The sequence below is a fragment of the Alosa alosa genome, chromosome 10, assembly GCF_017589495.1.
Source record: "Alosa alosa isolate M-15738 ecotype Scorff River chromosome 10, AALO_Geno_1.1, whole genome shotgun sequence".
Classification (NCBI taxonomy): Eukaryota; Metazoa; Chordata; class Actinopteri; order Clupeiformes; family Clupeidae; genus Alosa; species Alosa alosa.
The window spans coordinates 30,803,232-30,827,396 of record NC_063198.1 but is presented as its reverse complement, the minus strand read 5'-3'; the positions used below and the strand labels follow the sequence as shown (position 1 = coordinate 30,827,396).

General features: G+C 42.6%; 2 protein-coding genes across 2 annotated transcripts in view; both read right to left on the bottom strand.

Moving 5' to 3' along the window:
* slc6a14 (solute carrier family 6 member 14) overlaps nt 1-12,043 on the bottom strand; it is an 18,090-nt gene extending 6,047 nt beyond the window's left edge. The window contains exons 1-8 of the mRNA XM_048254789.1: nt 11,928-12,043; nt 10,845-11,022; nt 7,469-7,600; nt 6,817-6,975; nt 5,474-5,600; nt 4,787-4,919; nt 4,171-4,311; nt 3,436-3,664 (exon numbers count right to left, since the gene is read on the bottom strand). Coding sequence (XP_048110746.1) covers nt 3,436-3,664; nt 4,171-4,311; nt 4,787-4,919; nt 5,474-5,600; nt 6,817-6,975; nt 7,469-7,600; nt 10,845-11,022; nt 11,928-11,996 — 1,168 coding nt within the window. The 5' untranslated portion in view covers nt 11,997-12,043. The remainder of the gene's footprint in view (nt 1-3,435; nt 3,665-4,170; nt 4,312-4,786; nt 4,920-5,473; nt 5,601-6,816; nt 6,976-7,468; nt 7,601-10,844; nt 11,023-11,927) is intronic.
* Nucleotides 12,044-17,517: 5,474 nt separating this feature from the next.
* fmoda (fibromodulin a) lies at nt 17,518-22,776 on the bottom strand. Its single transcript, XM_048253860.1, has 3 exons — nt 22,315-22,776; nt 19,290-20,252; nt 17,518-18,724 (listed from the first exon to the last, which is right to left on the bottom strand). Exons 2-3 carry the CDS (start codon nt 20,185-20,187, stop codon nt 18,573-18,575), a joined length of 1,050 nt encoding a protein of 349 aa, XP_048109817.1. The 5' UTR covers nt 20,188-20,252; nt 22,315-22,776; the 3' UTR covers nt 17,518-18,572.
* Between the last annotated feature and the right edge of the window lie 1,389 nt (nt 22,777-24,165).

The window sequence follows — 24,165 nt, the reverse complement described above, 5'->3', positions numbered from 1 at the left end:
TCACTGACTGGCAAGACACACCACACACAAACCAGCAGGTCAGAGAATATTCTCAAACAGCCAGAAATGAATTGTTCTTTCAGTTAAATTACAAATATTTATCAAGTTACACAGTTAACAATGAATATTATCTTGCTTTGACAAGGCTTTTGGCTTAACATTCTTTGAGTAAACACAAAAAAGTAATTGGTAAAGAAAACTGTTTAAATTGCCATCAAAGTTATTAAATATTACACCTTCAAGAAGTTCTTTTCAATGTGCCTCCTTATTTAAAAAAGAGCCTGGTTGAAACACGTCAGTCTGTTTACATAAAGAAGTGTACATCCAAAGAAGTCATTTGATTGTGTATTTTTTAAATCAGTTTGATGGCCGTTGTAAGATATAATCTATTTTATTCAACATCCCATTCTACAGAAAACCCACAGTTCTTGATGCACCTGCATCTAAAATAACTTTAAAAGAAACTTTAGAGCGGCACCCAACTCACTTCTGTTTGAGCCCACACACACACACACACACACACACCTCACTTCTGTTTGAGCCCACACACACACACACACACACACACCTCACTTCTGTTTGAAGCTCACACACACACACACACACACACACACACACTTCTGTTTGAAGCTCTCTCTCACACACACACACACACACACACACACACACACTTCTGTTTAAGGCTGACACACACACACACACACACACACACACACACACACACACAGCTCACTTCTGTTTGAGGCCGACACACACACACACACACACACACACACACACACTTCTGTTTGAGGCTGACACACAGGGCTGGCAACTTTTCAAAAAACCTTGGAGTGAGATTTGGTGGGGCCAACCAAAATTTTGCTGCGTAGGCTAAGCATTATTACCATAGACTAAAGCAAATAATAATAAAGCACATGGTTTTGTTTACAAGCTAGCAAAACAGTTAGCATAAGTTCGGCAGAACTATGTGGATGTTATAAGGTAAGAAACACGATTTAAAACGAGTTTCTTGTTTCTCACTTCTCTTTCCGGGACGGTAGTCTCAATGTTGCAAGGTTGGTTTTCCGGTCATTGGTCATTTAACCATCCAAATGATTTCTAAACGGGTTTATTACGTTGAAATAGTTGCCAAGTTCCCCTTTAACACTGGTATCAAACGGATCTACTAGGACTTCGGCCTGTACCTGCGTTCATCTGATGCCGTGTTGTCCTAAGGGTGTTTTGTAAGAATTTAAGAAAATATTTGTATATTTTAACTTTTTAATGCATCAATCGGGTACACTTTCAAAATAAATTCAGAGGTCAGACTTGCTTATTTTTATGGACATATTTGTGCTGTAGCCTATTTTGCACTTCAGAATTATAACCATGCACACACAGGTGGAATAGTTATGGTGATATTGCAATAAGTTCACAACCACAAAACATATATGTTTCACAGTTTTGAAATGGTCAAAAATGAGCGTACATTTTAGCACAAATTAAAAAATATAACGTCCGCAACACTGCTTTTGACTCCCATATATTTAATGCACAACAGGCAACGTTTCGACCCTGCTGGGTCTTCTTCAGGCAAAAGCACTCCATGAAATTACACAGAAGTGGTCACCTGTGTTATTCAGCTAGTTCATTTTAGATAATATATTGGTCATTGTAATGGCCATCTAGCCTATAGCCTACACGCTCTTCCTTTTTCAGGATGTACCCATATCTGGGAACGTATGATGTGAATGTTTGCATATGGCTTATGTCAGGCAAGAAAAAAAATATGTGTGTCTCATTATTTGATTTTTGTCATATTTTTGCATTAATGTTACTAGAAAACATGCCAATAGAAATATATTCATGTATGTGTGCAAGTGGGATTGGCTTGAACCTGGCAATATAAGAACCATGATAGTGGGATAATCTATGGCTGAACAATTTACACAAATGTATGTACTGACAAATAGTTTACATTAGAATACATTATAATTTCTCCCCAATGAGACTATGTAAAAATAAGTGGTCAGGAACCACTTATTGCACAGAGGCATGCTTCATATCCTCGTATTCGGTATGGTTTGCTGTTTATTGTGATATTGGGTTTGCCATGTGTTGTGTGAAGGGTTAGTGAGATATTTAACCGAGAGTAATGGGTGTGCACTGTGTGCAAAATGCAAATATATTTAAATTGCATTTAATTTCAATGCTAATTTTCTCGCAAACCATTTATCACAGCAATTTGCCGCTAATATCATTGTAAAGCTTAGATTCTCGTTCACGTGATGTGTAATGTCTGTATAGGTTTAGTTTAGTTGAACCTCATCTGCCAGGTATTTGACCTACCAGGTTGACACTTCAGTGTGAAAAATACTCAATAAATACTCAAAGCATACCTGAAGCCAGGAAAATGCGGCGGGAAATGCGCTTGGGATGGCTTGTGAAGTAGCATCGCAAATGAGAGAAAATTTAGAAAATTCCACAGACAGGGGGTGCTCTTGAACCCCCTCACCATCTCTGGCAGGTAGATCTATAGATAAACTCATCTTTCAGGCATTTGACCGACCGGGTTGACACTTCAGCGTGAGAAAACGGGGGTGTGGCGTGTGAATCTAATCAATTGTGTGTGTGTCTCACGATTTGGGTAACTTGATACAGCCCTATACAGGCTAAAGTTACCTTGTTTTGTTCTTGACGTCTGGCTTTAGCTGTACAGCTGTAATGCCGTCTAACATTCTGACAAGCACACCAATTGCCTACCTTGTTATTGCCCATCTGGAATAACTCCTCTAGCTTTGCTGCCTCCATACTTTCTGTTTTTGTTGTTTAAACTTCATGATGAGTATTGAATTAGTGAATTAGCTCAACATTGTGTGCTGATAACCATATATAGATAGCCGAGTAAAAGAAAACAACAAGTAGCCTAGTTACGTGCCTTTGTGCGTATTCTGTCTCCTGCTCAAACAAAATGTGTGCGTGTTAATTTTGATAACATTTTAACTAAGTTACGTAATAAAAAATTATAAATAGCCTGATGGCAGCTAATGGGATACTGTGCATAGTTGGGAAGGTATGGTGCGCCAATTTGGTGTGAATACACACACACACAAGGGAAATGTTCTCGTTGTTGAGTAGCCTGATGGTACGCACAGTGCGTACGGACAGTACACCTGCCTGCTCACGGCCTTGTGAGAGTTGGCAGCCCTGCACACACACACAGCTCACTTCTATTTGAGGCTGACACACACACACACACACACACACACACACACACACTTATGTTTGAGGGTGACACGCACAGCTCACTTCTGTTTGAGGCTGACACAGAATAACAGTTATAGTCTGTATGTGTACATGTTGTATACATAATACAATCTAAAAAAATAAATAAAAAAAAAGACAAACATCTTCATCACAGTAATCGCTGGAGTCTGGGGTGTTTCATCTCACCTGCACTGGCGACCTCGGCCACAGACTTCTTGTAGACGAAGGCCATGTGGCCGAGGATGGAGAAGATGGCAAAGCCTGCGAAGATGCTCGTGGCACAGTTGACCACGCACACGATGACCGCGTCCTGGAAACAGTTGTTATGGAAGCGGTTGTAGGAGGACAGGGCCGTGACACCGCCCCAGGCGATGGACAGTGAGAAAAAGATCTGTGATGCGGCGTCTTTCCACACCTGACAGAGGAGGGCCGCAACAGATTCTTAGTAAATCAACAACAACAACAACAACAGTCTCTTACTGCATCAACAACAACAGACTCTTAGTACAACAACAACAACAACAGACTCTTAGTGCATCACATTTTTTGACTTAAATTACAAACAGGCACAGTGTGAACCTGCTCAGAGTGAGTGAGTAAGTGAGTGAGTGAGTGAGTGAGTGTCCGTGTGTGTGCGTGTGTGTGTGTGTGGCATACCGATGCCAGCAAACTAGGAGTGTCTGAACTAAAGTTATCATGGTGGTGTGTGGGAGCATTGAGCAGACCCACCAATGTGCTTAGGGTCTTGCTCGTGGTGTTGAATTAGCAAACAGATTTTGCCAGGTTGCAAAATTTTATTTAGCCTTAGTCTTTAGACTCCAGACACTATACACTTTGCCGGTCATTTAAATGAAGACCTTTAAGAGTGACTAGGCCCAATGGAGTCTCAAGTTGAGCTGTGAGATGGGCAACACATTCTACCTCAGCCTCTGCCAGCTTGGTGAGGTTGGACTTGGTGCCAATGTAGTACTCGATGCCATCTCTGGCACCTTCCTGGATGGCCCCTTGGATGAGCAGAATCAGCAGCACCACGTAGGGAAAGGTGGCTGTGAAGTACACCACCTACAGGCCGAGACGGGTAAATGCACCATCATAGAGTACACAGTAAAGGGTGAGATTCATTACAGAACTTATGGAGCTTATAGATCTTCATTACAGAGCTAATGGAGCTTCATTTGGTGCGGCAACATGTACACTGCCATGCCAATCAAACTGCAAATTACAAAGACTTGAGTCAGAATGGCCGCATTGTGATGGATATGACAAGTGGCCGCCTCAGTGTCAAAGGGCTGTTTGGATAAGGCCACATCCTTGTTCCAAACACATATCGTGCCTCGAATTATTCAAAAATGATCTGTATTATAACAGTGTTTATTTAACAATTAAAAACCATATAACAAATAAGGCCTAAGCCAAAAAAAATGAATTTATTTTAACATAAAGAAATCAAAGGACTGTTATTGAGCTAAACACACAAACGTTCACACACACACACACACACACACACACACACACACACACACACCGACACACACACCTTCCCCGAGGACTTGATGCCTTTGAACAGGGCCGCGCCCACCAGGAGCCACCCCAGGAGCAGACACAAGGCCAAGTGCCAGACCACCGGACCCGTCTCGTCCATCGAGGGAGTCCGCCACAGAACCCGTTCACTTAGAACAGAAAAGAGAACCACATTAGTACAAACACTGAAGGGAGATTAGGTTCCACAGAACCTGCTCACTTAGAACAGAAAAGAGAACATTAGTACAAACACTGAAGGGATTTAAGGAGATTAGGTTCTACAGAACCTGCTCACTTATAACAGAAAAGAGAACCACATTAGTACAAACACTGAAGGGATTTAAGTAGATTAGGTTTAAAATGTGTTTAGGAAAAATGTATTTTCTCATTCACAGACAGAGATGAAAAAGGTTTGACACAGGCTTCAAATACACCACTGATTACATAGTTAAAGATCCGGTGAATCTTTATGAACACTGTAAATGATCAAAATGGATCAAAATGAATTAGAGCATAAATATAAACATGTCATTTCATGTTACCATTACCTAGAATGTAGAACTATGCATAACTTAGCTGTTCACAGCCATGTTATTGTTCTGCTTGTGTCTTTGGTTGCTTTTTTATGTGGTGGTGATATCAATTCAATCAATCAATCAATAGCAGTTCATAAATATGACTAAATATATCAGACTCTACTTACTCCCAGTACTGTTCACTGGGGCTCGTAGCAGGACCACTCGGGGCACTGGACTCGGAGCAGTTCTCATATCCCAGACTGGAGTTCATCAACGCCAGGCTCATGTTGATGCTTACACTCTCATTGCAAACTGTTGATAATAATAAAAAAGAATACATTATTTTATTACACAAACAGAAGTTTAGCTGAGAGTGCTGTTTACATGAACAAAAAAAAGTATTTTGTCTTTCTGTTGAGTACACAAAGAACTGGACTACTGTAACACACTTCTCATTTGGATCCCTAGCAAGAGTCTGCAGAGGCTTCAGTACGTCCAAAACTCTACATCCTGATGAGAGTGCGGAAACATGAGCACATTACCCCCATTCTCCACTCACTCCACTGGCTTCCCGTCTCCACCAGGATTGAGTACAAGGTTTCCCTCCTCACTCACCAATGCATCCATGGACATACCCCCCACCTCAAAGAAATTATCAACCCACAAAAAACCAAAACACGCTCCCTCCGCTCCACTCACTCAAACCTCCTCCACATACCCAGAACCAGACTCAGGACCATGGGAGATAGGGCCTTCACACACACACACACACACACACACACACACACACACACACACACACACACACACACATCCAGAACCAGACTCAAGACCATGGGAGATAGGGCCTTCTGTGCTGCTGCCCCATGTCCATGGAATGCCCTCCATGACATCTTGAGGGCACCACAATCCACTGACTGTTTTAAAAAAGGTCTTAAGACATTTCTTTTTAGCAAAGCTGTTGGTCCCCTCTAGATGTTTTTTTTTAAACCTTTTCTTTTTCCTTCTTCTTTAAACTGCTCATATTTTTTTTTTGTTTTTAACCTGTAGCACTTTAAGATATGTGATGAAATATGTATTATAAATCAAATGTTTTATTATTATTTATTATTATTAAAGAAAGAAAATCAAGCACAACACGATGCACTGAATATGCAGTAGGGGCCACTCAAGCAGTTCTCAGCACCAGTCAGCCATGCACAAGGAAACCCTCAAGGTATGTTTAGTCTAGGTGAAAACTAGGAACAACCGGTTTCTCGGGTGTTTTTCCCAATGGTGTTAAATGACAACAGTTCAGCAAACGCTTAATATGGAACACATTTAGCTCTTTTGTGCAACATTATTGACTTTGAGTTTGAGACAATGCCATTCACACTGGCAAATGTTTGAAGTAATGTAAATATGTAAAAACTTTTAATTGTTAAGTGGTGATTTATCTAAATTCAAGCTGCTAAGGCTTTTCTGTTACACTGTATTGAAATGGGATTCTTGTCATTAATCCTGTTTTAGGGTGATTGGTGGGACAAACCTCTCGGAGACACTGTGCAGTTCTCTCCGTACCAGGAAGCACAGCTCCAAGGAAGGGGGTACTGGAAGGATGCAAACAGGTAGAAGAGGCTGTACGCGATGATGACATTATAGTAGATGGACACCAACGTACTCACAATCACCATTGTAATTCCAACACCTGCAGGATGATCAAGAGTTGAAATAGGTTCATTACTATTATTTTTATTATTACTAAGTTACTTATTATTACTATTAGCCAGAATTGGATGCTGTAGATGGTTCACTTCTTAACATGTTTGTTCAGTGTTACAGTAAACATGGTGCACTGAAACCATAGTAAAGAGGTAGTTCACCAGACAATTTCATAAAGTGACATTAGTCTTTACGAGGATGACCACGAAGTAAGCCAAGGTTTAAAGAGAGTAAATTGTGCTTTTCAAAACAAGGTCGTTGTCAAACCTCAAAAAAAAGGACACATTTCTACAAAATGGACACAACAACAGTGAACCATTAGCCCTCGGCTACTGCAATGGATAACTTTTCCTTTTAGCCCAGAGACAACAAACAAGACCTTGATGGCCAAAGGTGACCCTTCTCCCCTAGTGTTTGCCTGAGAGGTCAAGACACAGCAGGCGACCCTGAGGGCCAACTAAGACTCCTGGGCGTCTCACCTTGTAGTATCGGCACAGCTCGCCACACGTTGATGGGCCCCTGGCTGGCAAACTGGCCCAACGAGCTCTCCAGAAAGAATAGGGGAATTCCAGCCACTGCCAGCATGATGGTGTACGGAATAAGGAAAGCACCTATACATAACGAGTAAACAATGCATACATAACGAGTAAACAATGCATACATTTAGTAAACAATGCACACATTTTAAAAATATTTTACCATGCCAAGAAGGCAGCACACAAAAATACAATAGACAACACTGACCGAAGGAAATAGACAGCAATCACAACAACAGCGAACAAAACTAGATGTACCGCAGAGCGGTACAAAATATGACCGCCGCCCAGTCTAGCACATGTTTTCCACAAAAATAAGTCACGCTGAAAGGCATATATGATTCTAACTGTCTCACTGAATTGCATTATGCACACTCAATTCTCACTGGTATCTGCTAGACAACAAGTACCAAAACATGATAAGTTTATAGAGTTCACATGTAGGCTAAAATACATTTTATACAACCCCACCCCCATCTTGCCTGTTCATAATTCTTGAATTGTGTGCATGTACATGTTTATGTTTATGTGTGTGTGTGGGTGGGTGGGTGGGTGTGTGTCTGTGCATGTGCATGCATGCGTATATATGTCTACTGTGTGAGTATGTGTCATACGTAGGATTACTGTAAATGTATGTGTGTGCGTGTGTATCTGTTTACGCACATGTGTGCATATGGAATGGGTTTACATGACCCCTGGAGGCAAACATACGCAAAAAATTGGTCATCCTAGGCCCTACGGCTCTCAAGATATTCACAGAAAATGGTGTCTGCCCTACCCTCCTTTCAGGGGGTCCAGTCCAGCGGGGGGGCTACAGATCAAAACGAAAAACGATGGTTCCATGCTATCCATGTGGGGTTACATGCCCACCAAGTTTCGTGTACCCCGGTCTTTCAGTGTCCCAGGAATCCTTGTTGGTGTACGGTCACTAAATGTACACATAAATGATTTTATTGTAAGGCCCCCCATGAACGAAAGTCCACGAAACTTGGCATGCATTCGGAGGGTGTCATAATGATCCTACACTTTCAATTTCGTGCAGTTTTGACCATGTCAGCCAGAGATATTGTGATGAAAACACCTAATGTTTTGCTTTTTAATTTTTAACTAGGTGGCGCTATACATGAAATGAGTGGTTATGGAATGGGTTGACATGGCCCTTTGAGATCAACATACAAAAAAAAATGGTCCTCCTAAACCCTACGGTTCTCGAGATATTCACAGAAAACTGTGTCTGCCCTACCCTCCTTTCGGGGGTCCAGTCCAGCGGGGGGGCTACAGATCAAAACGAAAAACGATGGTTCCATGCTATCCATGTGGGGTTACATGCCCACCAAGTTTCGTACCCGGTCTTACAGTGTCCCGGAATCCTTGGACGGAAATTTGGACATGCGAAAAAGAAAAAAAAAAAAATCTGACTAAACCTATATGACCGCCGCTTCGCTGCGCGAAACAAGTAATAGGGCAATTCCATGGAAAATTATGTTTTTTGTAACATCCATATCACCAATAAAATGTGATGGTATGGTATGATGTGAATGATTACATAAAATTTGAGCATTTGCTATTTTTGGCTGAAGAATGTACATGAGAAAATAATGAACAAAAAATGAATGTCATCATTCACATCGTACACATGCCAAGGCATTTCACTGGCGTTATGGATGTGACAAAAAGTTAATTTTTTTCGTGGAATTGCCCAATACAAGAACACATAAAGTGTAAACAAGAGGAGAATGGGTGTCAGAGGCTAACTTTAGGGGCAGCCGTGGCCTATTGGTTAGCGCTTCGGACTTGTAACCGGAGGGTTGCCGGTTCGAACCCCGACCAGTAGGCACGGCTGAAGTGCCCTTGAGCAAGGCACCTAACCCCTCACTGCTCCCAGAGCGCCGCTGTTGTTGCAGGCAGCTCACTGCGCCGGGATTAGTGTGTGCTTCACCTCACTGTGTGTTCACTGTGTGCGGAGTGTGTTTCACTAATTCACGGATTGGGATAAATGCAGAGACCAAATTTCCCCTCACGGGATCAAAAGAGTATATATACTTATACTTAACCCCCGTCTTAGACACATACAGTAGGTAAACATAACATCAGCGGACATCACTTGCAGCCGACCTACATTTCAGTGCGGTGGTGATATGGTGGGTCAATATACTCTACTGTTGCTGGGAGCTTTTTTTTGACGCAGCAGCTGGGGACTCTGTGGTGACCATGCCACAACATTTGGCCAATATGGCGAAATTATAGGTTAACCATCAACCACACAGAGTCAGAACGCTCTGCCTAGGCAGCAGTGTCATGCATGAGGACTATATAGACAGCATGCTCTGCCTAGGCAGCAGTGTCATGCATGAGGAGTATATAGACAGCATGCTCTGCCTAGGCAGCAGTGTCATGCATGGGGAGTATATAGACAGCATGCTCTGCCTAGGCAGCAATGTCATGCATGAGGACTATATAGACAGCATGCTCTGCCTAGGCAGCAGTGTCATGCATGAGGAGTATGCATACCGCATCTGTTACACTCAATTTAATATACTGTATATGATGCAAAGATAGAATGTTGTACATCGTCAGCTAGTCAGAGTGCCCTGCAAACAGCATGTACAGATAGAAGGTTGTACATAGTCAACTCCTATAATCAGAGTGCTATGCAGACAGCATGTACAGTACAGAGTGCCATGAAGACATCATAGTGCCATGCAGGCAGCATATAGTGCTATGCAGACAGCATGTATAGAGTGCTATACAGACCGCATGTATAGTGCTATGCAGACCGCATGTAGCTGTGAAATCCCCCCTATGCTGCACTGGTAGAGTACTGGGCATTGTGTGCCTACTTTAGAGGGACCAGGCAGAGGAGTCCATAAGGTGCCTTGAGACAACGTCCGTTGTTAACGACTCTAAATGACCTTTGACCTGCTCCTGTGCGCTCTTACTATTGCCTTTACTGATATTTCGATTGTATAGCACTTTGGTCAACTGTTGTTATTATTGTTGTTGTTTAAGTGCTTCATAAATAAACTTGACTTTGGTGGGAAAACTGACTGATTTGAGTCCAGTTGAACTGATGGGGCCACATGTGAGAACTGGGACATCATGACGGAACATAAAGTTGGGGAAACAATAAGGTTATCCATCACCGCATGTGTAGAGAGCACTGGAGATGAGGGAGATAAGACAGACAGACAGACAGACTCACTCATTTATTCATTCACTCACTCATTTATTCATTCACTCACTCACTCATTTATTAAATTCACTCACTCATTTATTCATTCACTCACTCACTCATTAATTCACTCCTTCACTCACTCACCGCCGCCGTGTTTGTAGGTGAGGTAGGGGAACCTCCAGACGTTGCCCAGCCCCACGGCGTAGCCCACCATGGACAGCATGTATTCCCTCTTGCTACTCCAGTTGCCCCGCTCCGCATTCTCATCCCCACTGCCCACGTGTGAGTCCGTCTTCTGCGTCCCATAATCCTGGATGACCTCCTGATAGGACAGAACACAGTGGTCACTCAGCCTCCGAGAGGAGTTACCAAATGTTATACAGTACATTCTTGTGATGGTTTGGGACTTTCAAGAAATGTTTTAAAGACTTATTAGAGGTTATTATGTTTATGTAAAAAGATGAGAACACTTATGAATTGTATTATTTTCATTGTTGATACGTTAGTATTATTATTGATTATTATTAATATTATTGCTGTTAGTATACTCTTGGCTGCCCACATTTTATTTCAGGAAAAAACGTTGCAGTAAAACGCCTACTGAAACAGAGTTGTTAATGTGTTTCTTTAGATTGCATTGCAGTAGACCGCATACAATTATCCTACAACTGATTTTTGATACTGTACCGTATGGATAGTAGCTACAGGACTTGCTTTGATTCGAGATTTAACAATACAGTGTTAGGGACATATCAGATGGCCAGCCTTGACACTTGACTTTGACTCGTGACAAAAGACTTGAGATCCCAAAAAATTACTTGTGAACATCTCCAGTTGATTATTATTGTGTTTGATGTAGGCTTTTCGACTTTATGTTATTGTATTGTATGTTATGTGGACTTCACCGCGCACATTGTAAAATCAATCAAATAAGCATCGACATAGGCCAGGCCAGGCAAAATACTAAAAGAGATGTGGTTACAGTGCTGTCAAATAATCATGACAAAAATAACCATATCAATAAACAATAAAGTAGCCTAAGATCTGCTAAATAGACCGGGCAGATTGCAAATTAATATCCGTTGGCTGCATTTGTTTGGACAGTTATTAAAAGCCCCAGATAGTCCTAGCCTACCATACCTTATCTGGTTTCTTGCCAATGCGGTAACCATATGCGTGATTTTGTTTCACCTAATCGATATTAGTCACATTGTAATTTTTCTTTACCTGATCGCTGGCTTTTGGGTTCCAAAACACCAAACCCGTCAAACCGCTCCACCACCAGTACTTCCTCATTGTCACGATGCTGCCGGTAAAGCGTTGGACACCTGACAAATAGCGTACCTGCGGCAGACTGACAACATGGCAGTGCGAGTTCTTCCATCCTTATCCCCCGATCCCCCTCCCCTCTTCTAACCACGCCCGGTGACGCCTCGTCGTCAAATGCAGGTAGAATATGTTTTCGGGGAAGCTCTGTCTCACATTGGATCTGTGTCAGTGTCACAGTGGGTCAGGTGTTTTGGGTGTAAAGTAGGCCTATACATTTTACAAGTTTACTTTTCTTTACATATCGTTTAAATATATGAGGGATGGAGCATGAAACTGATAACAGAAATCTCAGCTTATGTCAGCAGGAAGTGATACGGTTGGAACTTTTAGCTTTATGATGATGACCTTAATGAGGCTTTGGCCTGAATGGCCAGAAAGTAGGGAGGGACCTTTATATTTGCTGAGAAAGTGGATGATTTACCCTGCGAGTTTCACAGATAGCCCGTCTCCATCCCCACATGAGTGTGGCTAGGAGATGAGTTTCTCATGCCACTCATATTCAGACTCTCACTCTAACCATCCTCTCCCTCTAATCACTGAGTTGGTATGGTAGTTGGCTGTCTCCTATATAATAATTAATAAAAGAAATAAGGTAGAAAGTGCTCACCATAAAGTAGGCCTACATGGACTGCACTAACATCTCGTGTTCAACAAAGCCATCGGTTATATGTAAGGGACACAATGCATCACATATTTCAACTCCATCAATTTCCTCCATGCTTTGATAATGCCAGGACCACGTTCAGATGAACTGAGTGAGTTGAGTTGAAATGCAATGAACTGCCCTGGACATTTAATTGAATTATATTGTATATCTCCAAATTGGTTCAGGGAGACTTACATTTCTCACACTATGGAGGCTAAATTTGTATCATTATATCTAGATGAGTTCTGTCTGTCTGCCTACCTGCCTGTCTGTCTGTCTGTCTGTCTTTTCCCCCCTGTACTATTTCTTTTTATTATATGATCTTAACCTTTTGAACTATTCTTTGACTATATTGCCCTTCTATGCTTTTATTTTGTTATTATATATTTTGTTTATGTAAAGCACATTAAATGACCTCTGTTTATGAAATGTGCTATATAAATAAACTTGACTTGACTTGACTATTTATACACTCAAAATACCTTTGTGCTTAGCGACGCCCACATAAATTAAACAGTAATCCAATCTTCAGTAAGTAGATCATTTAGTATTTCATATGTTTGTTCAGATATTTCTCTGGAATTCTGAGTAAAAACAGAATGAACTTCATAATCACCTCCCCTTCCCACATCCAATCCTATCCTGCCGTTATCTCTAAGGTCCCTGAAAGGAATGATGGAGTTATCTGTGAACCTGTTGGAGCAGTGAGGCACATAACAAACAGCCTGGGCTCTCTGTGGGCACGCCGGGATTTTGTGGTGAATTACACATTAACTCCTCACCGTATGGTTAGGGTGTGTTGCGGCGGAAAATTGGGGGGCCCATTTGTGCTAAACACACATTGGAACATAACAGAGCCTGTGATGGTGTCTTGGCTCTTTTCTCATGCTGACTAGGTGTAAACACCTCGCTAATCCTGGTTATTAAGACTGCAGAGAAGTGATGTCATCATATTATTATAGGGGATGTCATAGGTTGCAACTTCATACATGTTCAGACAACAGATGTTGTAACTACATTATGCACTGTGACATAAACCTGTTGCTAGGATTCACTCCATTTAAAAATGGCCAAGCCTTGAACTGTAGGAGGCTTATTCTTCCCAGCAGCAATAAACACTTATCAAAGCAGCGTACTACACGTAGGATATTTCATCATACCCGGTCATCTTACTAATGTGTGTGTGTGTGTGTGTGTGTGTGTACAATAATACAGGTCATCATACTGTGTGTGTGTGTGTACAATAATGAACATGCTTTTCCATTTTATACTTTATTTTTTGTTTTGGCTTGTATTTATGTAATGCAGTGAATTGCTCCTGTGTATGAAATGTACAATACCAATAGACGTTCCTTTCCTTGCCTACAATGAAGACAGTATGCCTACAATGTATGGGCTACAACTTAAAATTAAAAGTATAAATTAATATATTAAGGTATAAATCAGGTTACCGGTAGTCAGTTTTCTCAAAGTGCTTTGGTCAGGTTGGAAAAATAACGTGTTCATACACAGTCCATGCTCTGTGGAAAATGCTCGGACTGAGAAACACTATTCCAGCGAATCAATAACGTGAAATAGCAAATGTGCTCATTTAAAATAAATTGGTAATAAATTGATCATCATAACCCCCATTCCCTTCCCGAAGTTTGAGTTTCACACTATCAACAGAATGGATGTTTGGAATAGCAAGAAATCTGATTGATGAAGGTGAAATTAAGGCAAACACAAAAACTTCATTGTCAGACCTGACAGGTCATCAGTCAACATGGCAGCGTTGGCGGAAGAGCTAATCCATGGTGCTATAATAGCGCTCTTTTTCTACTGAGCTGACCTGCAGGCTAGCACTTTCTCTCTGCATCTACATGTAGATGTTTTTCTTCTGCCTCTGTATACAGTATACCAGTGACCTATGGAAGGAGTGATATCCAGATCACCAGCATTCCAAACCCAAATCCTGTGTTGTGTCCAGCCTCTCTCTCTCTCTCTCATCGCAGACCCCTGCTCCGATAGGAATGTAAAATGCCATCTAGTGCTTCTAGTACAAAGGAGACGGCACAGAAAAGAGAAAGATTTACTGTCAATTTATTTTCTGTCTAAAAACACAGGTGTTCAAACCTGACACACACTTTTTATCTGAGTTTATCTGAAATGAGTCTTTTATTTGTTCCTTTCCTTTATCCTTTTATATAGAACTCAAACACCCTCGGACACAGATATGACAGAAAGACACACAGACACAGATATGGCAGGAAGACCAGCTGTGGGAAGTGATGTGATTTCGTGAGCAACTTCCTCTTTCTATCATTCCTTTAGTGTTCCAGCATGCTACTGGAACAGCGACAAGATAATAGTTTCAAATAAAGTAGCAATATCAACTAGATAAAGTAATTCCAGGGAATTACGAGGGCATGACAATGATGCTAGGATAGACATGGTGGTTGCATATCTTAATAAAAGTTGATAGTTTAAATGTAGACAGATTAAATGTTGAATGTAGATAGTTTAAAAGTTGTTGATAGACAGATAGTTTAATAGACCAATAGTGGATGTTCATACACAAAGTTTAAAAGTTGAATGAAGATAGTTTAAAAGTTGTTGATAGAGTGATAGTTTAATGCGTGTTGATAGGCAAATAGTTTAATGGTTGTTGATTGGCAGATAGTTTGATGAATGTTGATAGACCAATAGTTTTATGGCTCTGCATTGGTAGATAGTTGACGATAACTGACAGTTGGAATGTTTCTAATGTTTGCTAGCAGTTATGCTAACAATGCTAACTATGCTAACAATGTTAACTATGTTAACCATGTTACTTAGCACACTTAGTTTTGTTAAAAATGCTAACAATACTAACATGCTAACTATGCTAACCAAGTTACTTAGCTAATGTTTTCTAGCCGTTTTGTTTAAATGCTAACAATGCTAACAAGCTAGTGAGGACTTTTATTATGAAACAGTTTTAGGCAGAGGATACAGTTGATGGGAGTCATAGTTGACTGACAGTTGGAATAGTTGAACAGTTAAAAAGTTGGATAGTTTAAATGGACTTTTTATTTTGAAACAGTTGTGGGCAGAGGAAGCAGTTGAACAGGATCTGTAGTCTTAAGAGAGCCAGATTGTATGCTTAAAGCCTAAGACAGACAGTTGCTGCAGGTGGCCTGGCATAGGATTCTGATTGCTTAATGGCCCTATTATAAAGTCATAAAGGCCAATGTTAAGTCTATGGGGACATTTTTAGTAGTTTAAAAAGTATAAAAGTTACAAAGATGAAAAATACATTGCACACCTGTCCTAAGTAAGACCTACATAACAAAGTTTGAATGAAGTTTCTACGTTAAACAGTTGAAGCCGCATTAAACACAGAAAAAGCGTGAAAGCGTGTAATAAGAAGAAATCGGATAACAGTAGAGTGCATTTTCATGCACTCTAATAACAATATGAACTATCAACAATGACAATAATGAGTTTTCACATACAAACCATAATTCTGTAAGAGAATTACTTCAGTGCATGGGGAAGGGGGCTGGGAGTCCATCCTCACACAGAGGTTCACATCCCTCAATGCACTGCAACTGTCAACAGTCTATGAAATGATAAAGAAAGGGTTATTCTGACGATGACAATAGTGTTTGTGGGAAAACAAACAGCGCTGGTGTTCTGGTACTAAACACAGTTATGTCCATCATGTCATTCAGTAACCACAGCAAGGGAGGAGAAGGAGAGGCCACAGGCTGTGACTGGCTCTCCACTGCCCTCTAGCTGCCCAGTCTGACTGCACAGACTTAAAAAGGGCCCCCTGCCCACCTTAGAAAGTTAGTAACTCAGCAATAGTGGGGGGGGGCATGCTCCCCGGAAGAACATTTAAAAAAAAAAAAAAAAAACTTAAATGGTGTGAAAATGGTGTGAAAACCTTAAATGATGGTGGTGGAGGTTATATGGTCCAATGTTTATAACAATACCAGAACTATTAAATGGTTCCTAGAGTGTTGATGAGTGTACATATTGTGAATGTGGATAATACAGTGTGATTTGTAAATGTTAAAAGTTGCAATTGAAGAATAAACTCTTTTGAGAGGTGAATAAACTCTATCGAGAGGTGGATAAACTCTATTTCTTAAATTTTAGAGGTGGATAAACTGTGTTTACTTGCGTTCAGCCTCCACTACAACCCTGATTGCAGTAGCTCCAAACATCTGTAGCTGAGAAGGGCTATAAAGGGGCAGCCGTGGCCTACTGGTTAGCGCTTCGGACTTGTAACCGGAGGGTTGCCGGTTCGAGCCCCGACCCTTGAGCAAGGCACCTAACCCCTCACTGCTCCCCGAGCGCCGCTGTTGTTGCAGGCAGCTCACTGCGCCGGGATTAGTGTGTGTTCACTGTGTGCTGAGTGTGTTTTACTAATTAACGGATTGGGATAAATGCAGAGACCAAATTTCCCTCACAGGATCAAAAGAGTATATATACTACTTTACTTACTTATACTTTAAAGCATTCTATTCATCAGGTTTCATCAGGTCCCTTGCCACAGGTGGATCAGATCAAGCACCTAGATTAGGAATGCAGACCCATGAACCCCATGAATACCAGAAGAGGGAGACGTCACATCTCACCACAGAGAAGCAACAAAGCCTTCGGTTACCCTTCTGTGCTGGCTGACTGAATTTTCAGTACAGACACCATGATATTGTGTTTAAGAGATAGTAAAGACACCATGATATTACTGTATATGTATGTGATATAATAACATTTAGATGGCTCCAATAATTTAATTTAATTGTAGAGATACCTGTTGATTTGGGATAAAGAAGTCCAATAAACTAAGACTGAACAGGTACACTGACATTCTGTAGTAAAACAAGCACAAGCTCTTTTTATTATTGCGTCCCTATACATCTGTATGACCATACAACTGTTCATTCAAGATAATTTATAATGATTTGCATGCAGTGTAGTTATTCTCAGACAACGAAATCAAAACAGTGAAAATTCCAATAGGATATTTTCATAATTCCATAGGTAAGCTTTTCACCTCATTCGAGAGAGAGACGTCTTAGACATGTTTGTTAGTATAGAGGATACTGAGGGTAACTGGGATAAACAAACATCTCAGCTTATTTACCAGTCAGAGAGGCTGAGAGTGTAGGAATGTGTGTGTTCAGTTAGAGAGGAAGAGCATACCTCTACTTATCCTCTACTTATACACACACACACACACACACACAAACACACACACACACACACACACACACACACACACACACACACACACACACACACACACACACACACACACAGAACAGCCTCTCTAAGGATCCCTCTCTGAATAAATACTCACAGCATCGTTCAACCAACTGCTACTTCAGAGCTTGCTCACACACACTCGAGTCCAGGTGGAATGCACCAAAAGTAAACCCAAACACTTAAAGCAAACAACTGGCCCTTTCCCTCAGAGTAGCTAAGACCAGTAGAGAGACAGAGAGTAATTATAAACAAACAAACAAACAAGCAAATAAAAAAACATGAAATGCGTTAGCGCCTAAACACAGACGTAACAGGCACAAGACTGTTCTCAGAGTAAGTAAATGCAAGGAAGCAGGTACATAGACATGCATACACATAGAGACACACACAGATAAACACACACACAACCACGCACACACACACACACACACACACACACACACACACACACACATAATAACATGCACAGATCATCCACTCAGAGACGACCAAATATCAAACAAAATAGAAATATACAGCACACCAGCACAAGACGACTCTGCAGTATTTGACAGGACAACAGGGCATTATTCCAGCTCAAAATAGAGGAAGTTTACTTGACAAAGAAGGCAGGGGGGAAAAATGGAGCATGTCTGCCCTCATGTGGCAGAAAAGCGGAATTACACGGCAATTTCGGCAGCCATGCGCAGACAGAGAGCAGACTCTGTTGGGACATCTTGGAGGCTGATCTCGTTCCCGTCCAGACGCAATACCTTCAGCTTGGAAAAGTTCATCACGTCCACAACACTGCAGAAACTCCCCAGCGAAAACTCTGCAAAAGACGGGACAATATTAGTACTAGATTTCACAGACAATTATCAGTGTTGATGATGGTGCAAGTTTCTTGGCTGAGTATTGAGTATTTACAGTATATAATGGTTTTGAATAGGGTCTCAATAATCTGCAAACAAGGTTGGACCTTGATGGCGTACTATTCACCAACACACTAGCAAATGCCTGGAGCTGCTAAAATGCATGAAATAGGACAATTGGAATGTAAATACACAACACATTTGAAAGTTTTATAGGCAAACAGATAAATGGCAATCTCTCTAGTCAAACACATTTAATTGTTTTCCCCATATTATATACTTCTAATAATAACAAAAACGTTTAACCAACAAAAGTTGTGGTTCACCAAATGTTGCACCAAAAGTTGTGGTGCATAAATTAAATAATAATTCTAATAAATAATACCGGGACCTAAAAACTGACCACTGTGGTGTGCAGCCACATTGGTAACTACGGCAGAACAGAAGTCCTGTATTGGTCCTTTACTGTGCTCCGGTATCCTGACCTGTCTTGACCCATGGGTGCCATGGTGGCGTGTTACGCACCTTTGATCTGATTGGCCTGCAGGTACAGGTGCTCCAGGGTGGTGCTGACGGTTGGGATGCGCTCCAGCTTGTTAAAAGACAGGTCCAGCTCCACCAGGCCGCTCACGTTGAAGACGTTGGCCGGGATGCCCTTGTCGGTCAGCTGGTTGTGCGCCATCCGCACGTACTGCAGCTGGGTGAAGTGACCCAGGAAGTTGTTGGGGATGGAGTCGATGGCGTTGGACTCCAGGTAGAGCTGGTGCAGCATCTCCGGAAGGCCCTCTGGAACCTTCTTGAGCTGGTTGCCGCTGACGTCCAGCAGCGTAAGAGAGCTCAGCCCCTTCAAGGCTGCCCCCATGTCCTGGAAGGAGTTGTCGTTGAGCAGGAGGATGGTGAGGTTGTCCATGCCTGCGAAGGCGCTGGGCGGCACCTTGGTGATGTTGTTGTGTTCGAGGCGCAGGTCTCGGAGAGAGCTGGGCAGGTTGGCGGGCACCTTGCTCAGGTTGTTGTGGTTCAGGTAGAGGCGGTCGAGGCTGGCCATCTTGGCAAAGGCCTTCTTGCCCACGGAGGCGATGTGGTTCTCGTGCAGCATCAGCCACACCAGGTTGGTGGCGTTGGCGAAGGCGTCGTCGGGGACGGCGGTGATCTGGTTGTGCTGCAGGTACACGTACTTCATGCGCGATGGCACGAAGGGCACAGACTTCATCCCGCGGTTGTCGCAGTACATGGCCACGGGGAAGGTGGGCGGGCAGTCGCACTCGGCTGGGCACTCGCCGCCCGTGTTGTCGGCTTGGAGAGACCCGAGCGGGTAGCCGCGGCTACGCAGGGAGCCCAGCCAGAGGAACGGGTCATTGTGCTGGGGAGCACCCAGGCCAAGCAGGGTCCCCAGCAGCAGCAGCAGCACAGCAGCCAGACGCATGGTCACTCACACAGCCTCAGGCAGGACGCAGGACGCACACACACACACACACACAGCTGAGGCAGCTGCAGACGGGAGAGAGGAGAAGAGACGAGAGGAGAGGAGAGAGATGAGGGGAGGAGAGGAGAGGAGAGGAGAGGAGAGAGAAGAGGGGAGGAGAGGAGAGATGGAAAGAGGAGAGGAGAGGAGAGAGAAGAGGGGAGGAGAGGAGATGAGAGGAGAGATGGAAAGAGGAGAGGAGAAGAGAGGAGAGAGAAGAGTAGAGGACAGGAGAGAGGAGAAGAGAAGAGGAGAGGAGAGGAGAGAGAAGAGGGGAGGAGAGGAGAGGAGAGGAGAAGAAAGGAGAAGAGTAGAGGACAGGAGAGAGGAGAGATGGAAAGAGGAGAGGAGAGGAGAGAAGAGGGGAGGAGAGGAGATGAGAGGAGAGGAGAAGAAAGGAGAAGAGTAGAGGACAGGAGAGAGGAGAGATGGAAAGAGGAGAGGAGAGGAGAGAGAAGAGGGGAGGAGAGGAGAGGAGAGGAGAGGAGAAGAAAGGAGAAGAGTAGAGGACAGGAGAGAGGAGAGATGGAAAGAGGAGAGGAGACGAGAGGAGAGGAAAGGAGAGAGGGAAAGAGGAGAGGGGAGAGGAGAGAAAGGGAGAGAAGAGAGGAAGAGGAGGAGAGAAAGGGAGAGAAGAGAGGAAGAGGAGGAGAGAAAGGGAGGAGGAGAGAAAGGGAGAGAAGAGAGGAAGAGGAGGAGAGAAAGGGAGAGAAGACAAACATTTCATTTCAACACCACAACATACAGTTACGTCCATCATTAATCACACTCATGCCAAAGTTTGATTTCTTATAAGCTCTTATCCGATGAAGAACACACAGACATGTTTACCATGAGCACATTCATAACTCTGTCTTCAGCTTATGTAATTTCTGGCATTAAGATTTGGCATGGGCATGAATTTTTTTTGGAAACACACACACACACACACACACACACACACACACACACAAATAATTTATGACAATGCATCAATTTTCATGTCAAATCTTACAACATATACAATGTTTCCAAACAAAGGCTGGCACCCCTCCTCTCTCCCCTGCTCCTTAAGGGACTGGTTATCAGGAAAAGATTTTCCAGTCCTCCGTTCTCTACCGTCTATGCACAATATCTTAAAACATTAAAAAATAAAGCATTTAGCATGTGTGCCATATTGCATGTTTGCAGACACTAAGTTGTACAGAGAAATGCAGCTCATAGCCAGCAGCTGGCAGCGCTAAAGAGGATTGGTCATGGAGAGCTCCTTAGGATAATGGACATGGACTGACAATAGACCTGATGCCACCTTTCACATTAAAGTGCTATACAGTATGTGTACATGGAATGACTGTAAGGGCTTGTAAATATAGGTTTAGGAGTAGTTGTAGTTTGAGTGACAAGTTAATCACGTCAGCCACAGTGAAAACATTGCCAGATTTGTTCCACAGAACAGTTGCGTTCCAAATGCGGAAAAGTGGAAAAGCATAAGTCCAGATGTTGTGTCACCCTATAAGCATTCCTACACTGAACAAAGAAGACAGACGCAGAGCAAGAAGCCTGCCATATGAAGTGGGTCCAATTAAATCCCAAACCATAAAACATGCTAATTTCCTTTGCTGCCCAATACATTCCAAAATAATTAACTCTCTCTCTCTCTCTCACTCTCTTTCTTTCTCTTTTTTCTCTCTCTCTCTCTCTCACACACACACACACACACACACACACACACATATGCACGCACACACACACCCTAATATCTGGTTTGGTGAGAGAAAAAATAATTACACAAGATGCAACTGGAAAAATTCATAGCACAGAGGAGCCTTGACCATTCATGAAATATGAAATAATTCATCACTCTCACACAACCACACCCCCTAACACACACACACACACACACACACACACACCTTAAAACATACTCAGGCATATGCAAACACACACACATCCCTACAAGCAAAAAATCATGCATGCACACTGCAAATACACACACCTAAACACACACACACACACACACATGCACACACCTTAACATATACACTTATGCAAGCTCACATATCTCGTACAAACATGCATATAAACACACACACACACGCACATACCTACCTGATCAGAGAAAGGTAGTCCCTCCTCACCCTGGTCACTCTGCGTGGCTGTGCTTGACTGTGGAGGCAATCTTTGCCAAACACTTAGTAAATACCCTCACTCCCCTTGGTCTCTCTCTCTCTCTCTCTCTCTCTCTCTTTCCTTCTCTCTCTCTCTCTCTCAACTCCTCGTGCTCCATCCTCCTCTAGCCCCCTCTGAGAAGTCTGTCCAATTACAGCTCACGTACCCCTCCCTCTCTGTCTCCTTCTCCGTCTGCCCCTCCATCGCTGGGTTACCCCCACGTCCCACCCAACCCCCAGGCTCCTGTGCTCTATGACTCCCAGCTGTGGGGCATGTTGGGGTAGTTCTTCAGCTGTGGGGCATGTTGGGGTAGTTCTTTAGCTGTGGGGCATGTTGGGGTAGTTCTTCAGGCCCATCCCACAGAACACCTAATTTTTCCAGTTAAAGGATAATTCCGGTATTTAGCACTTTGAGTCCCTTTTCTGGTTTGTTTTGGATGAACTAAAGTGGTGGACACCGACGATGGGTCCTGTCTCAACTTTCTGACTTATTTCGAATCGCCTTTGATTGTTTCAGAGTGGCTGGGTATGGGCATGCACAAACATGTCCTTAAAGGTGCCATGTGTAATGTCTGCCAAAAAATCAATTTATACTCCACATTTCAAAAAAGATGGGGCAGTATACCTCCAGAAAGTGAGTTTGTCTACCCTAGAGTAACAACCGAGACACGTGCATTTGCAGTTTGGCTGGCGGTTATGTTACCCGCATACTGCGAAACTGGTATTATGACACTTGTCGGGCTGTGGCTAGTAATTTAGCATGCTAATTCAGGTTGATATCTCTTCAGCACTATACCTTGTCATTTTTTTAATGACATCATCACCCTTATTTCCTTCCATTCTTTTGACGCGTGTAGCTCATTTTTTGGATATTTTTACCTCAATTCTTACACATGGCACCTTTAAAACAACCCTTAAAGTTAATTTTTAAAACTTTGCAACTCACCGAGTGGTTAGTGATGTTCGTTGGTGTTCCAAAAGTAGCGTAGCAAAATACAGTTTCTGTCGTGTTTTATCTGGCATTTTGTAAAATCCCATTGATTTCTGTTGAAAGACTTATTCCTCGTTGATATTACTGCGCTACCGGGAAACGGAAAGGGTCTGTTTACATTTGGTTGTAGTCTTTCCCCCGCGAGACCTTCTTTTACTGTATGCATCAGACTCAAATATTGAGCAGAAGTTTATGCGCAGTTGTGAGGTATCTGAAAAAATAGTTCCACAATAGCAAATAACACGGATTGAAATCATACATTGCGCCAATATATTTGTTTTTAATAATCATCGAACACCACTAACCACTCGGTGAGTTGCACAGTTTTGAAAACGAATGTTAAGGGTTGTTTTAAAGAAGCCCTATCAAAGTCCTTTTAGGCAAGTCCCTCCACTCAGCGGCCATTTGACAACGCTTTTTGGGTACTCGTTGGGCATCCATTTCGGCAGAAATGCGCGTGCGCAAGGCTTCACGACACCAATCCTCACATGATTGGTACGATGTCTTCACAACACACCATATGATTGGCTCAATGTATTCACATCACACCTCATGATTGGCTCAATGTCGATGTTTTGCTGAGGAAGGGGTGGGATATGTGTAGACAACGGCCATATTGGCGTGACAAACTAGCCCAATGCATTTCTATGGAGTATTTTTTGAGTGCTGTGTCTCCACATTAGAAAGTCTCTGGCCCTATGCAGGTCTGGTTATTCCTTCATTGTTTCTGGGTTTTCGCCGGATTTGGGCTCGCATTTTTCATGACATAGCTCCCCCTGCAGCTTCGGTAGCAAGTGACTG